General features: G+C 43.6%; 1 protein-coding gene across 1 annotated transcript; it reads left to right on the top strand.

Moving 5' to 3' along the window:
* The first annotated feature begins 2,294 nt into the window (after positions 1-2,294).
* On the top strand, positions 2,295-11,599 carry ccdc92ba (coiled-coil domain containing 92Ba). Its single transcript, XM_026192778.2, has 4 exons — positions 2,295-2,747; positions 2,995-3,135; positions 7,509-7,556; positions 10,070-11,599. The coding sequence occupies exons 2-4, from the start codon at positions 3,003-3,005 to the stop codon at positions 10,801-10,803; spliced, it is 915 nt and encodes a 304-aa protein (XP_026048563.2). The 5' UTR covers positions 2,295-2,747; positions 2,995-3,002; the 3' UTR covers positions 10,804-11,599.
* The last annotated feature ends 390 nt before the right edge of the window (positions 11,600-11,989 follow it).

The following is an 11,989-nucleotide window of genomic DNA, read 5'->3' as shown; positions in this document are numbered from 1 at the left end:
TCACGTGCAGTTTCCTCACAGTGTGCATGCTTGAATAGGTTTATGTTCAAGCCGTGAAAAGCAGGCCTTCCAGCCCCAGTAACAATCACAGCGCACAGCAAAAAACAAAAACACTATTTGGGAGAAGACAAAAGTTTGAGTTATTGTTTTTGTTTTTAATTAATTTTCTTTTGAATGTTAAATTTGCTTTTTTAGGGCAGCTTTGTTGTTGGTAATTGAAGTTCTTTCTAACAAACAAGCTTTTACTCGTGAACCTGTTATGAATACGACTGTAATGTTATTGAAATTGTGCTTGTATGACATCATTTGTTCATCATGTTGCTGTGTGCTTTAATGAATTGTGACACGCCTTAGCAGCCAAGTCATATTAATGACCTGATGATTTTATTTTATTTTTAAAGCATTCGTAGTAGCTCTGATCACCTGTATGGCTTTGATTTCCAAATGCGACTGTCCCCAGATCTTATGAGGTCAAAAATATTAAATATTGAGATTCAATATTTGTGACTTGTCGGCATAACGAGAAAATATTTAGGCCAAGAGGCATTCTAAAGTCCACCAACTTTATCAAAACCCACAAATTATAATTACTCCATCAGTGTGCCCTTGTTTATTCATTCATGAAGTTCACTTTTTTCTTTCTTTGTGAAAGCAAAAATTATCCTGTCATCAGACTGTCGCATGTAAATATAACAGTTTTATTTTTTCAAGTTTTGTCAAAATTGTTTTGTAATTAAAATTGTGATATGTATGTTTATCTAACAACGCTATTTGTTTTAATGTGTCGATTAAAATAAGTGAATAAAATCAAAGGAATGAGCGTTCTGTTTTAGTTTCTCTGCAGATTTTTGGATTAGCATCGGGGTTATAAAAGAAGAAGCCAGTTCGAGGTCCAGATCTGGGGCGTCCGACTCACTATTAGTCATGGGTGACGTGACCCAGACTCAGGTGGACCCAACCAATCAAAGGTATTGTTCGTATTAAAGAAACAAAAGGTCCGCGGAGGTGACACAAATGCTTTTGGGGTCAGGAAGGACGTCCTGTCAAATAAAACATGTGACACTCATCACTGTGGTGACCTCTTAAAACTATCTTCTTTTATTTTGAAAAACCAGAACTATTTTAACAGGGATTATTTTGTCCAAACTCCATCTTCTGCTATTATAAGTGCATTAAAATGTACAGATCACAGTGAATCTACGAAAAGCACTAAAGGTTAGATATGTTAACAAGTTTTAGAAAGAAATGCAAACAGCGTTTACTTCTTTATAGCCCAAACTAACTTTACACAGACCTACATTCATGTTGTATGTTCTTCACTTAGTCCTACAGGGGACTGGAGACCTGACCCGGTGTGCTGCTGGGATAGGCTCCAGCTGTGCAACCACTACCCAGAACTCGAGAAGAGTAAAAATGTTGGACGAGTTCGAATTTTAGCGACCTTGTCCTCAAGGTCAAAATCAGAAAAATCAACTTTTCTGATGATCAGCTACGATTTTCAAATTTAGGCTATATGTGCATCTACCAGGAGGCTGAGGGGGAGTGACAGTCGAGTTTTTGTTTTTTATTCTCTCGCCTGAAGGAGGGAGTATGTAATTGGATCTATGTGTTTGTCTGTCTCTTTGTTAGCACTCTGGCATCCACAGTTTTTGAGTTTGTGTTAAATTTTTGTGACGGTAGATACCGGGGCTGATTTAATTTTGGTGAAAATCTGTTCAAGGTCATGCCTCATGTTGAGAACCACTGCAGCAGTGTCTCGCTGTCCACGGTGCTGGAATCACGCGCATCCTTTTATTAAAGTGCACAAAGCAAACACGCTTCGTGCACGCGAGGCTTTAAAGTTTCGCGTCTTCACACGCACGAGCTGCGCCTTGATCCTCCACAGCAGCGGGCAACCTTTTTTGCGCCACGGACCGGTTTATGCCCGACAATATTTTCATGGACCGGCGTTTAAGGTGTCGCGGATAAATTCAACAAAATAAAACTAGTACCGGTACCGAAAAAAAGAAAATTTATTCATAACACACGTGAAAAGACCCAGGAAAACCGAGTAAACGATAACAAAATAACGCTGAAAACCGATAAAACCCTGAAAACTATACATTTCACACCTGAGCCTCAGCTCTCGCGGCCCGGTACCAAACGACTCACGGACCGGTACCGGTCCGAGGACCGGGGGTTGGGGACCGCTGCTCCACAGAGTCGACTCGGAGCGGTGATGTGCCGCTCAGCCAATCAGCTGGCGGACTGACCCCGTCGTACGATGTTCTCGCGTGTTCTGGTCACGATGGCTTGTTTTCATCACCGTCTTCAACTCGCTGCTCATCCAGCAGCTCGATGACGCCTCAGTTGGTGGGAGCGGAGGAAAGGTGCGCACGTTAAGAAAAAAAATGGACTGCGCACTTTGCTCGTCGGTTTTCAAAGCAGCTTCATGTTCCTGCTGCTGATGATCGACCCTGCAGATGTTTCAGCAGGGATTGTTTTTGGTGTCGGCGGATCGCGGTGCCATGCGTCGTTTTGCATTTTTACGCACCCATCCAGCCTCCTCCTCCTGCTCTTCCTCTGATCAAACAGCGTCACATGCTGCTGAAAAGCACTTAAACGCTCCAGATAAAATGTCTGGGTGAATGCGGCAGCCCGCAGGATTTGGACCGACGCCGGAGGCCAGCATGCTCGGACCGGAGGACGTATTTATAACGCTAGCAAATCACATTTCTTCACATTTTGGTACTTAACGTCAATTTAAGGTAAGCAGGGACACTTATATTATCTAATGAAATATAAGTCGAGGTTATCGGTCAGGCTTGATTTTTTTTTTTTTGGTTATCAATGCCTTATTTATAGCTCCAGCATGACCTCAATTCCGAGCGGGCACTTCCCACTGAAGACAAAGTTACGTGGAGCCGCTGGAGCTCCTAGGTTGTAATCTGAATTTCTAAGTTAGTGTCTGGCAGGAGTAAACGCAGATTCTCTCCCCTTCTCTCGTCTCTTTAGACTCAGCCATGGGCGATGAGAGGAGTTTGTCTCAGCAGATAGAGGGTGTGGAGAGGAGCATGGTGTTCCTCAGGAAGGAGCACCTCTCCATGCTCCATGGTCTTCACCTGGAGATCCTTTCCCTGCAGAAACGATGCACAGGTGAGGGGTTCTCAGCTGCTGTTGCTGCTGTTTTTGAAAGTAAAGCCCTAAAAAACTCTACCTGACCCCCTACTTCTACTGACGCTAAAAATATATTTAACCACATGGCCTTTAGAGAATCAGCAGGAGTACTTCCTGGCTTCTTTAACCTCCTAAGACCCGAACTCTTTCATGGCATGCATTTTTAAATTCTCTTTGCTATTTGGACTGATTGGGACCTGATGAATGCAAAAACAAAGAATTACCAGATTTTTTTTTTTTTTGATTTTTTTTTTTTTACATGATTTTTGCTTCTGAGAAAAATGAGATCCACATATCAGGACATTTGTTTTAAATTTCGACAGAACAGTGGCAGTATAATGTCCTCGTAAGTGGATATCAGGCCCTTGTAGAGCAAGATTTAGTATTTTGGTCTAGACAACCCAAAATGTGATGACCACATATGTGGAAGCCAGGTCCTACGAGGTTAAATCAGTTTTCCTCTTGGGTTTCTGCTATATGTTTATTTTAAATGACTTCTGTTACTTTATAGAATATAAGATGTGAGGATACACAATGTCTGAGTGTCCAAGATGTGTTTAAAAAAAATTTTAAACCCCTCCCAAAAAAAGTACCGAGTGGACACTGGAAGGTACATTTGTAATGTACATTTTAATTTTTAATCGTTTGCGGTCTTATGAGTTCATATTTAATTGAAGAATCCTTTTGGCTAATCCTCTTTAGGCATTGCTGGTGTTCTGCAGCTCTTTATTAATCAGCTAAGACCAATCTAATTGACCTTTTACCCTCAGAGAAAGGATTTACTGAGATTTTGGAAAACAGCCTTCTTTGAATGGGGTTTTAACCTCACAATAAACCATCAGACACTCTGATATTTTGATCCTGTCATTTCCCTGATTTCACTGAATTATAACATTTAATTTTTTTAAGGAGACACATCCACTGAGCTAAAGCCAGTGTGTGTGTGTGTGTGTGTGTGTGTGTGTGTGTGTGTGTGTGTGTGTGTGTCCTCATTGTTCTTCTAATGTGTGTCTGCAGCACCACTCAGTGCCAGACAATGCTTACATGATGATGTCATGCTACAATTCCTGTAGATTGCATCATTTCCTGTTTGGTGCCTAATGGATGGTGCCTTCTTCCATTTAATCAAGCATCCAGATGCACATGAAAACACACACACACACACACACACACACACACACACACACACACACACACACACAGTCTGGTATTAGCCTTCTTGTGGAGATGTTTTTGTTTATTTCTGGCTAACCATCAACCCTGTTATAATAATTCTAGCTTAAAAGCCTAAAATAGATCATCATTGGTTGGGACGTGAATCCTGTTATGTGAACAGTTTTTTGTCCCCAGTGCACAACCAGCAGCACACACATTAGTTAATTGACAGACACAGAAATACACGTGCTTTGTAATGAGTCCATGGGTCCTATAGCTTTAGTAATCCATACGAAGAGGATTGCAGGGGGTGGAGGAGGATGGGGGAAGGGCTGGGTCCATTATTTTGTGTTTCTCCCGCACACATGTCACATCTGCTCAGTGCAGCTGCGTGTGGCAATGACACCACCAACAGAGAGAGAGCTGGCCTGCTCTTTGCCATCTCCTCCTCTTCCTTTCCTTTTGTTTCTGTGGGCTCTCCCACTGTAATGTGGGGCTCTTACAGATTGTTTATAGCAGTGGGTTTTGTTTTTTTTTTGGTCCACATGGAGCTTCAGTCATATTTCTGTCAGCTGCAAGGAAACGAGGCCAAACCTGCGTAAAGACAGTACAGTGCATTTCTGCCCCCAGAAGTACGTGTACACAAATAAATCATCTTTCCTCAGCAGTTGGTGGCATCGGCCTGCTCTCCTCACTCCAGTTTGCTGTTGCCTTTAATTTCCACATTCCTCAGAGGTTTCTGTGGGATTGCACTCACTAAAAACAATACTCAGCAGCTGTTGCTGCTGAACATCTTTAAAGCTTCTCACGATGCCGTCGGGCCAGAGTGGAAAAGCTGTTAAAAGGTTTTCCATGCAAATGTCTTTTTAAGGCAAAGATCAAACAGTCGTATGTATCTGAACAAGCGAGGAAAAGGAAAGGAGGAGAGATGTCGCTTTTTTTGTCCGTGGTCTTTGAATATTTGCTTGTCACGGATTAGTTAGTTTTCTTTGCTGAACGTTTTTATTTGTAACTTGAGGCAGTGAAGAACAGATAGGCTAATGCAGTTTGCAGGACTCAGAGGTGTACCCTGCCAGCTCACTAATAAAGCGTGGAAGGTTACTGCAAGGTTGGGCTGACAGTGTTGTTGTGCACGTTAGTTCTGCCTTTTTTCTTTTTTTTTCACTGTTCTCAACTCCAAGAGTTTCCTAATCAGCACATAAAGGCGCTTCTCTCTTCATGAGCTACAAGCTGCATCACTGTTTGTAAATGAGGTCTTCCTGTCTGGTCTAATGCGTTTTTTGTGCATCCCAGAAACGAGTTGCATTTGTCCTTCCAGATATCTTTCCAATGTTCAAGGTTGAATCGACTAAACAAAAGCCTTGAACGCTCAGTCAGGCTGCAGGAGATAAGACTGACCTACAAAGTGTTGCACACGCTGGATATTGCAATGTGCTGAGTGACTGATTTTCATTGTGTCAGGAATAATTCTTAGAGTTACGCTTATTCTGTGCTCCCCCGCTGCTAAATGAATTTCACGGAGTTTCAAGGCTCATGGAAGCTGTGAATGAGGGTGATAACTAGAAAATAAGATGCTTTCGAAGTCACTCACATTTGGGTGCAATCACTGAGTGTGCCTTTCTGGAGCTCCCCTTTTCTTTTTCACGCCTACCTTCCTTCCTTCTTTAACTCCCAACCCTCCACCCTCACACCCCCCATCTGTCTTTCTCTCTTCATGCCAGCTGCATGGGTGGGTGTGCTACAGTATGCTGACTGCAGAGGGAAGGAGAGAGGGTGTGACAGAGAGAGCAAGAGGAGAAGAAAGGCTAGGGATAACCAAGCCACACGCACATGATGGTACAGCCTGTTCTGTATACACTGCAAATTCTTCCATCAAAAAAAAAGCCTGAAGTTCACTGCTCATAATTTCTGACTTAAATAAACTCGAATATCTCAAGAGAATAAGAGTTTTTCTGGTCACGGGGGAATTAAATGAAGCACCGCTCTCTGTGTTGTGGTGTGTGCAGAAAAAGGCTGAATGTGGAGATTTTCCTGCTGCAGTCAGGCTGCTGTGGATGACCGTCGAGATGACTGACAGGACAGACACAACCAGCAGTCTGCCCCTCTGCACTCACTTATATGCAGAAATATAGTCCAAAAATCACTGAACGACTGAATACTTCAGTCTGACACATTATCTTAACATATCAGAAATGCTTTATTTTATCCATCTAAAAATATGCTGCATATCACACTGAGCATCTTTTAACATCACTGCCACTATTTGAGACTGTTGCTCCTGCCTGATATACCCCTAAAAAAGGCATTAATGGCTTGATCTTTTGATCAGATGCGTTTTATTGTCCAGAAAAGCTGCTGAGTTTCTAGTGCCTCTAATCTGCTTGCTTTGCTTTTATGGCTCAAGTGAAATGGACTCAAAGGCGAGCGCCTAATGTGAGACATAAAAGCCAGACAAAGCATACAGCAGACACAGATACAACAGAGAGATGCACATCTTCACTCAAGTGCTATACAAGGGGGGGAAAAAAGAACTATTAAAATAATGTAAAGGTACTTTTAATGATATGATTGTAAGCTGTGGCTTTAAGTTGAAATGATTCTCTCGTACAAAGCACGACAGGATGTTTAGCTTCATCGGATGTTTTATTAAATGTGGCACAGCTCACGGGGATTGCATTTTTATTTAAATATATTCTGATTACACTGAGAGTGGCTCCACAGTGTAGTGGTTTACACGTTTGTTTAAGAAGCAAAAGATCCCCGGCGGTGGCACGAAAAACTTTTGGGGTTGGATTTGCCAAATCAAACTTGCAGAGAGATAGCTGGTAAAACAAAATATACATCAGAAAAGCAGTCAAAAGCAGCTTTTTCCACCATGCTGATTTCACTCCTATATCCCAAAAATAAGGATAATAAAATAAAATGCTAATATGACAAATGTGTCCTTACAGATCCAGACTGTGGCAGTCTCTAGCACTCAGTCTTTGATGTAAAGTTTCAGATTTTGTTTCATAAATTATGCATGAGCTCGCCGAGGATGTACTGCATCGAGCATCTGTTATGTTAACCACCAGCAGCAGCAAACACAAACTGTCAGCATACAGCTTTAATAAGACTCTGATCGCCTGCGTTTAATCTCTGATTTTTTTGATTTCTCTCTCTTCCCGCTGTCTTTGTGTGTCTCTTGCATTTTTCAGAGTTGACAAGCGAGTTGAAGATGAAGCCTCCGGGCAGGAGTCAAATAGGTATGTTTGAGTTCACATACGCTCCCTTCACAGGCTCTTCCTAGTTCTCCTCTCTCTGCCGTGCCTGACTGTGTTCGTGCCTCTTGGATTTTTGTCATCTTTTTTTGGCTTTGAGGACACAAAGACAGCCACATGTTTACATCTCCCCGAGCTAGTTTTCACTCACCCTCCCCATACTCAGCTTTAACCCCCAGATGACCCCTGTCTCTCGCCATGCTTCCACCCTTGCATCCTCCAGGGAACAGATCTTTGTCGGCCACCGCTGCCTCTCTCTTCAGGAGGGAGGAGTCTCTGGTAAAGCCACGTGTGTAAAAAGATGCTACAGCTTCACACGTAAGATGAAGAAACTGTCTCAGCGGCTAAAGCGTACCTCGTGAAGGTGGCTCAGTGCAGAAAGAGGCACCATTTTGTCTCAGCGAATTGGAGACAGACTCCAGAAAGAGCAGTCAAAAGGCTGTATAAATGTGCGTGTGCTTGTAAAGAGTGCGGGGGGCAGGGGGGAGGAGTTGTGCCTGGCTGCATTACTCAGCCATTAGATCCCATCTACTTTATCCAGGGCAGGTTATCCCCCCACTCACGATACATCATGCAGCACAGCCCTGTGTTCTCCTCCTCACCCCGGCAAATTGATCCATCCTCTTTTTTTCGTCTTCTGCTCTCCTTTTTTCCTCGAGGTCCCGGTGGGGGTGTCCACTTACAGATTTTGCTGAGAGCGAGAGAGAAGGAGATGTAGCAAACAAGAGAGGAAAAGAAAGGAGAGAAGTAACAAGGGGGAGAGAGGAGGGCAATTAAGGCAAAAGGAAAGGCGGCAGAGTGCAGTCAGCTGCAGACATGGAGGCGTATGGATGGACGTAAAGTTCACATTAGGTAGTTCTATAGCAGGCGTATGAGTTTAGGTGGGGTGTGGTGATGGGCGAAAGAGAAGCCGGTCGGCCTTCAGAGGATCGATCCTGTAAGAAAAATGGAGAAAATAAAGAAATAAATGAGTAACAGAGATGAAACCCAATAAAAGGCCTGTCATGGACAGAGAAATTACATGAATGGGATACCATAAGCTGCAAGATGTTACAGTTTGGACCCCCAATTTCAAAGCTTTTGTCAGTATATGAAGCAGCTTATTAGGATTTTTCAGGTCGGTTTCCCTCTGGGCAGAAGGGTCAATGCCGGCCTCTGTGGTTATAATCCCCTGCTCCTCCTGCTCCTCCAGCAGCTTCTCCTGCTCAGTAAGCCCTGAGGTAACCGCACTGACTCAGGGCTTTTCACCCATACCTGCCTCTCATCCCTGTGGGGAATTTTACTGGAATAAAAAGAGATGAAAGCTCGTCTACAGAGGCAAAAAGGAGAAAAAGCAATGAGCAGTGTGCTGTGTTAAACACGACCTTGGCAGAGAAGGCGTTTAGTAGTAGCCTGAATGAAAGTCTGTGTCTGTGCAGTCTGTTTAAATGTGGGACTGTGTTGTGAGGACAAGCTTTGCATACTGTACAGAATATAAATGCTTATGGAGCAGCATTAGCTCTGCTTTGGTGATAAGAAGTGAAACACATGAATCAAGCTGTAGCTTCTGTTTTTCTCTGATCCACAAATTCGGCATGTGAGCATCAGTCGGCCTGCAGTGGGCAGGACATATTAAAGATATCAAATATCACAGTAACACACAGATCTTCCCATAATATGGACCGAACGGCCTCACAAAAAACGACCCTTCATTATCAAACATCAGAATGGAAACGAGGACAATATTAGTTTGATCCACTGACCAAAACAAAGTGATTGATCGAGAATTTTGATTATTTATCAATCAGAAAATATTTATCTTTTCATTTTTTAGGTCAGGAGAAAATGTTTATATTTCTCCAGAAAAAAATCATTCTGATTATTTTATCACATAAAGAAAAATGGTGGGATGCCCACCCCAGGATGGAAATGAGAGCAGGAGATTGACAGATGGATCGGTGCAGCGTCTGCAGTATTGTGGATGCTGTACCGGTCTCAGCTCAGCTCTGTCTTCATGGTGATGACGCAGCTGAGCTTCACAGCAAATCTGACGATTTACTGGTCGATCTGCGCTGTTATGGCCATCAGCTGTGGGTAGTGACCAAAATAATTCGATTGCTGATGCAAGCGGCAGAAAATGAGATTCCTCTGAAGGGTGTCTGGGCTCCTTAGAGATTGACTGAGGAGCTCGGTCACTTAGGAGTGGCTCAGAGTTAATGCTGCTCCTCCAGATTTAAAGGAGCTGTTTTGGCGCCTCCTAAATGAAGTATTTTGGGCATGGTAAACTGGGAGGAGGCCCTGTGGTAGGAAAAAATGGATAATGATGTTATGAGGGAGCACCTCAACAGTTGAGATGGGTGGGACATGGGAGGTCTGGGTGTCGCTACAACAGAAGATGGATTGATGGATGGTAAAACAGAGGAGAGTATGTTGCATACCAGAGAGGTTTCCATAAATGTGAAACAAACTTTATTCTGAAACTCTACATGTTTATAATTTGCATTTCTGGTCTGCATCAGAATTGCAGGAGGAAGAGGAGCTCTTGGAAGCTCGCAGTCTGGTGGTTGAAAACCGCCTGGCAGAAAAGGAGTGCGTCTTGGGAGAGCTTAGGAAGGAGCTCACTCAGAAAGGGGCTTTGGTGGGAGTTCTCAGAGCCAATCTCAAGCAAAAAGAGCGCCATTTTCTGGAGGAGCTGAAAAGCCGCAGCCACTGTTCGACCGTCCTTAACACGGAGCTGCAGAAACAAACCGAGGCTGCGGCATACCTCTCCTTCCAGCTGCACGCTGCGAGGCAGAAACTGCACCAGCAGCGGATGCAGCAGAGGCAGGGCCTGCTTTCCAGGGCCAACAACCAGGGGCTCCAGTACGGTGCTGAGTATAACTCCACAGTTTCTCCACAGATGCTTTCAGGAGCTTCGCCTTCTTCTCCTGTGGTTAAACCAAAACGTAAGAGCGCTAGGGCTTCCTCGAGAGTTGAGCGTTCCCGAGAGTGTGTGCCGACAGAGAAAGTGACGGGCCCTGCAGAGCCCACAGCCATGCCGGACCCTGCTCTCTTCCTCCACCCTCGAAGGCACAGGGCCCGCTCCAGGCACAGTGCGGCACAAAGACAGCCTCCACTGGGCATGGAGAAGGAAGAAGAGGAGGACGATGAAGGGGCAGGGGGTGGGGAAGGGCCAGTGGAGCCCCAAGATGAAGCTGCTAGACTGGTGTCTTCAGCAGCAGCGCCTCCCGCTGCGGAGACGCAAGCAGATTAGTAACTACTGTGACATGTGCATTTCAACCACTGTATCATCTGTCAGACTGTTAATGGTGATAACTGTTGTTCTGCACCTTGACTGAATCCACACTGACACTGGTTTTAGCCATTTTATTATATCACACTCACTATACGCTCTTTTTAAAATATGAACTTTGAAGTAACCTTAAATAACTCGCAAAAGTCAGTAAGTGTCACTTTAGGTCAGTCTTTTAAACTAGAAGGAATTGTTTACACTGCTGTCAGATACTCTCTGCATACTGCGGGGCCTTATTTTATGGTAGCCCCCCCTTCTTGGTTTGAGTTTGACCGTGGTAGCAGTCATTTAGAGTGGACTAGAAGCTGCTGTGGTAGTTGTGTTACCCAGGCAGCTGTGACCTTTAAAGGCCCTTCATAAATCACCCTAGGTGGCTGAGTGTTTGCGTGCGGCACAGCTGAATATATCTGAGGTGGTAGGCACATGAAAAAACGATTGATCCCCAGGAAATTCCTCACTTTGAATAGAAACATACATAGTTTGTTGTTGTTGTTGGGTTTTTTGGGTTGTTTTTTTTACTTCTTTTTGGAAAAAATCCATAGCCATGCATCAAAGTCCCCGGTGTAATCTGAAAAACAGAAGTAATCAGTCCAGGCAACGATTTTTAAGGAAACTTGCTTTAAATAACTGCACGGTACAAATCACATTTTCACAGCAGACTTTAGATATCTCTGTCAGTTTTACCTGGCATCAAGGCCGTGTCTAAAATGAATATCATGCTCACTCAACAGGCACTAACTGCCAGAGTTACTAAAATGTTGCCCGGCACAGTAAAAAGTACTATCAGCATCCAGAAAGAGATCACAGTGACAAGATTGCCTGTGATATGTTGATATTAAATATGTAATTTTGGGAGTTCCCTTCTCAAGGTGCAAAATATAAGAAGGAGAATGTTTAAATCAAGCACGCACACTAATTTAATAATGCAATTTACTTTTAATTGTGCCGATATTTAACACAGAATAAAAGCAGGTCTTATTTTTTTTAACTTGATGCTGAAATTGACCGTTCAAAAAGCAGCGCAACTTTTGTAAAGCACGCTATTTTGCCCTTTTTAATAAATCTGGCCCTAAACTCTTCTCTGTAACCAGCAGAATGCCTGTTTGAGAAACACTCCCTAACAGCAGCCTGGTTACGTTTGGGCAAC

Source organism: Astatotilapia calliptera, chromosome 14 (genome assembly GCF_964374335.1).
Source record: "Astatotilapia calliptera chromosome 14, fAstCal68.1, whole genome shotgun sequence".
In the NCBI taxonomy this organism is placed as follows: domain Eukaryota; kingdom Metazoa; phylum Chordata; class Actinopteri; order Cichliformes; family Cichlidae; genus Astatotilapia; species Astatotilapia calliptera.
Note: the sequence above shows the minus strand (reverse complement) of the source record. Positions and strands in the feature narration are given on the sequence as shown.

What these genes read in the sequence shown, in the direction of transcription:
- ccdc92ba (XM_026192778.2), top strand. Translation starts at nt 3,003, where the DNA reads ATGGGCGATGAGAGGAGTTTGTCTCAGCAGATAGAGGGTGTGGAGAGG. An exon ending in CCTGCAGAAACGATGCACAG is followed by an intron (nt 3,136 to 7,508) that starts GTGAGGGGTTCT and finishes TGCATTTTTCAG; the next exon opens with AGTTGACAAGCGAGTTGAAG. An exon ending in TCCGGGCAGGAGTCAAATAG is followed by an intron (nt 7,557 to 10,069) that starts GTATGTTTGAGT and finishes GGTCTGCATCAG; the next exon opens with AATTGCAGGAGGAAGAGGAG.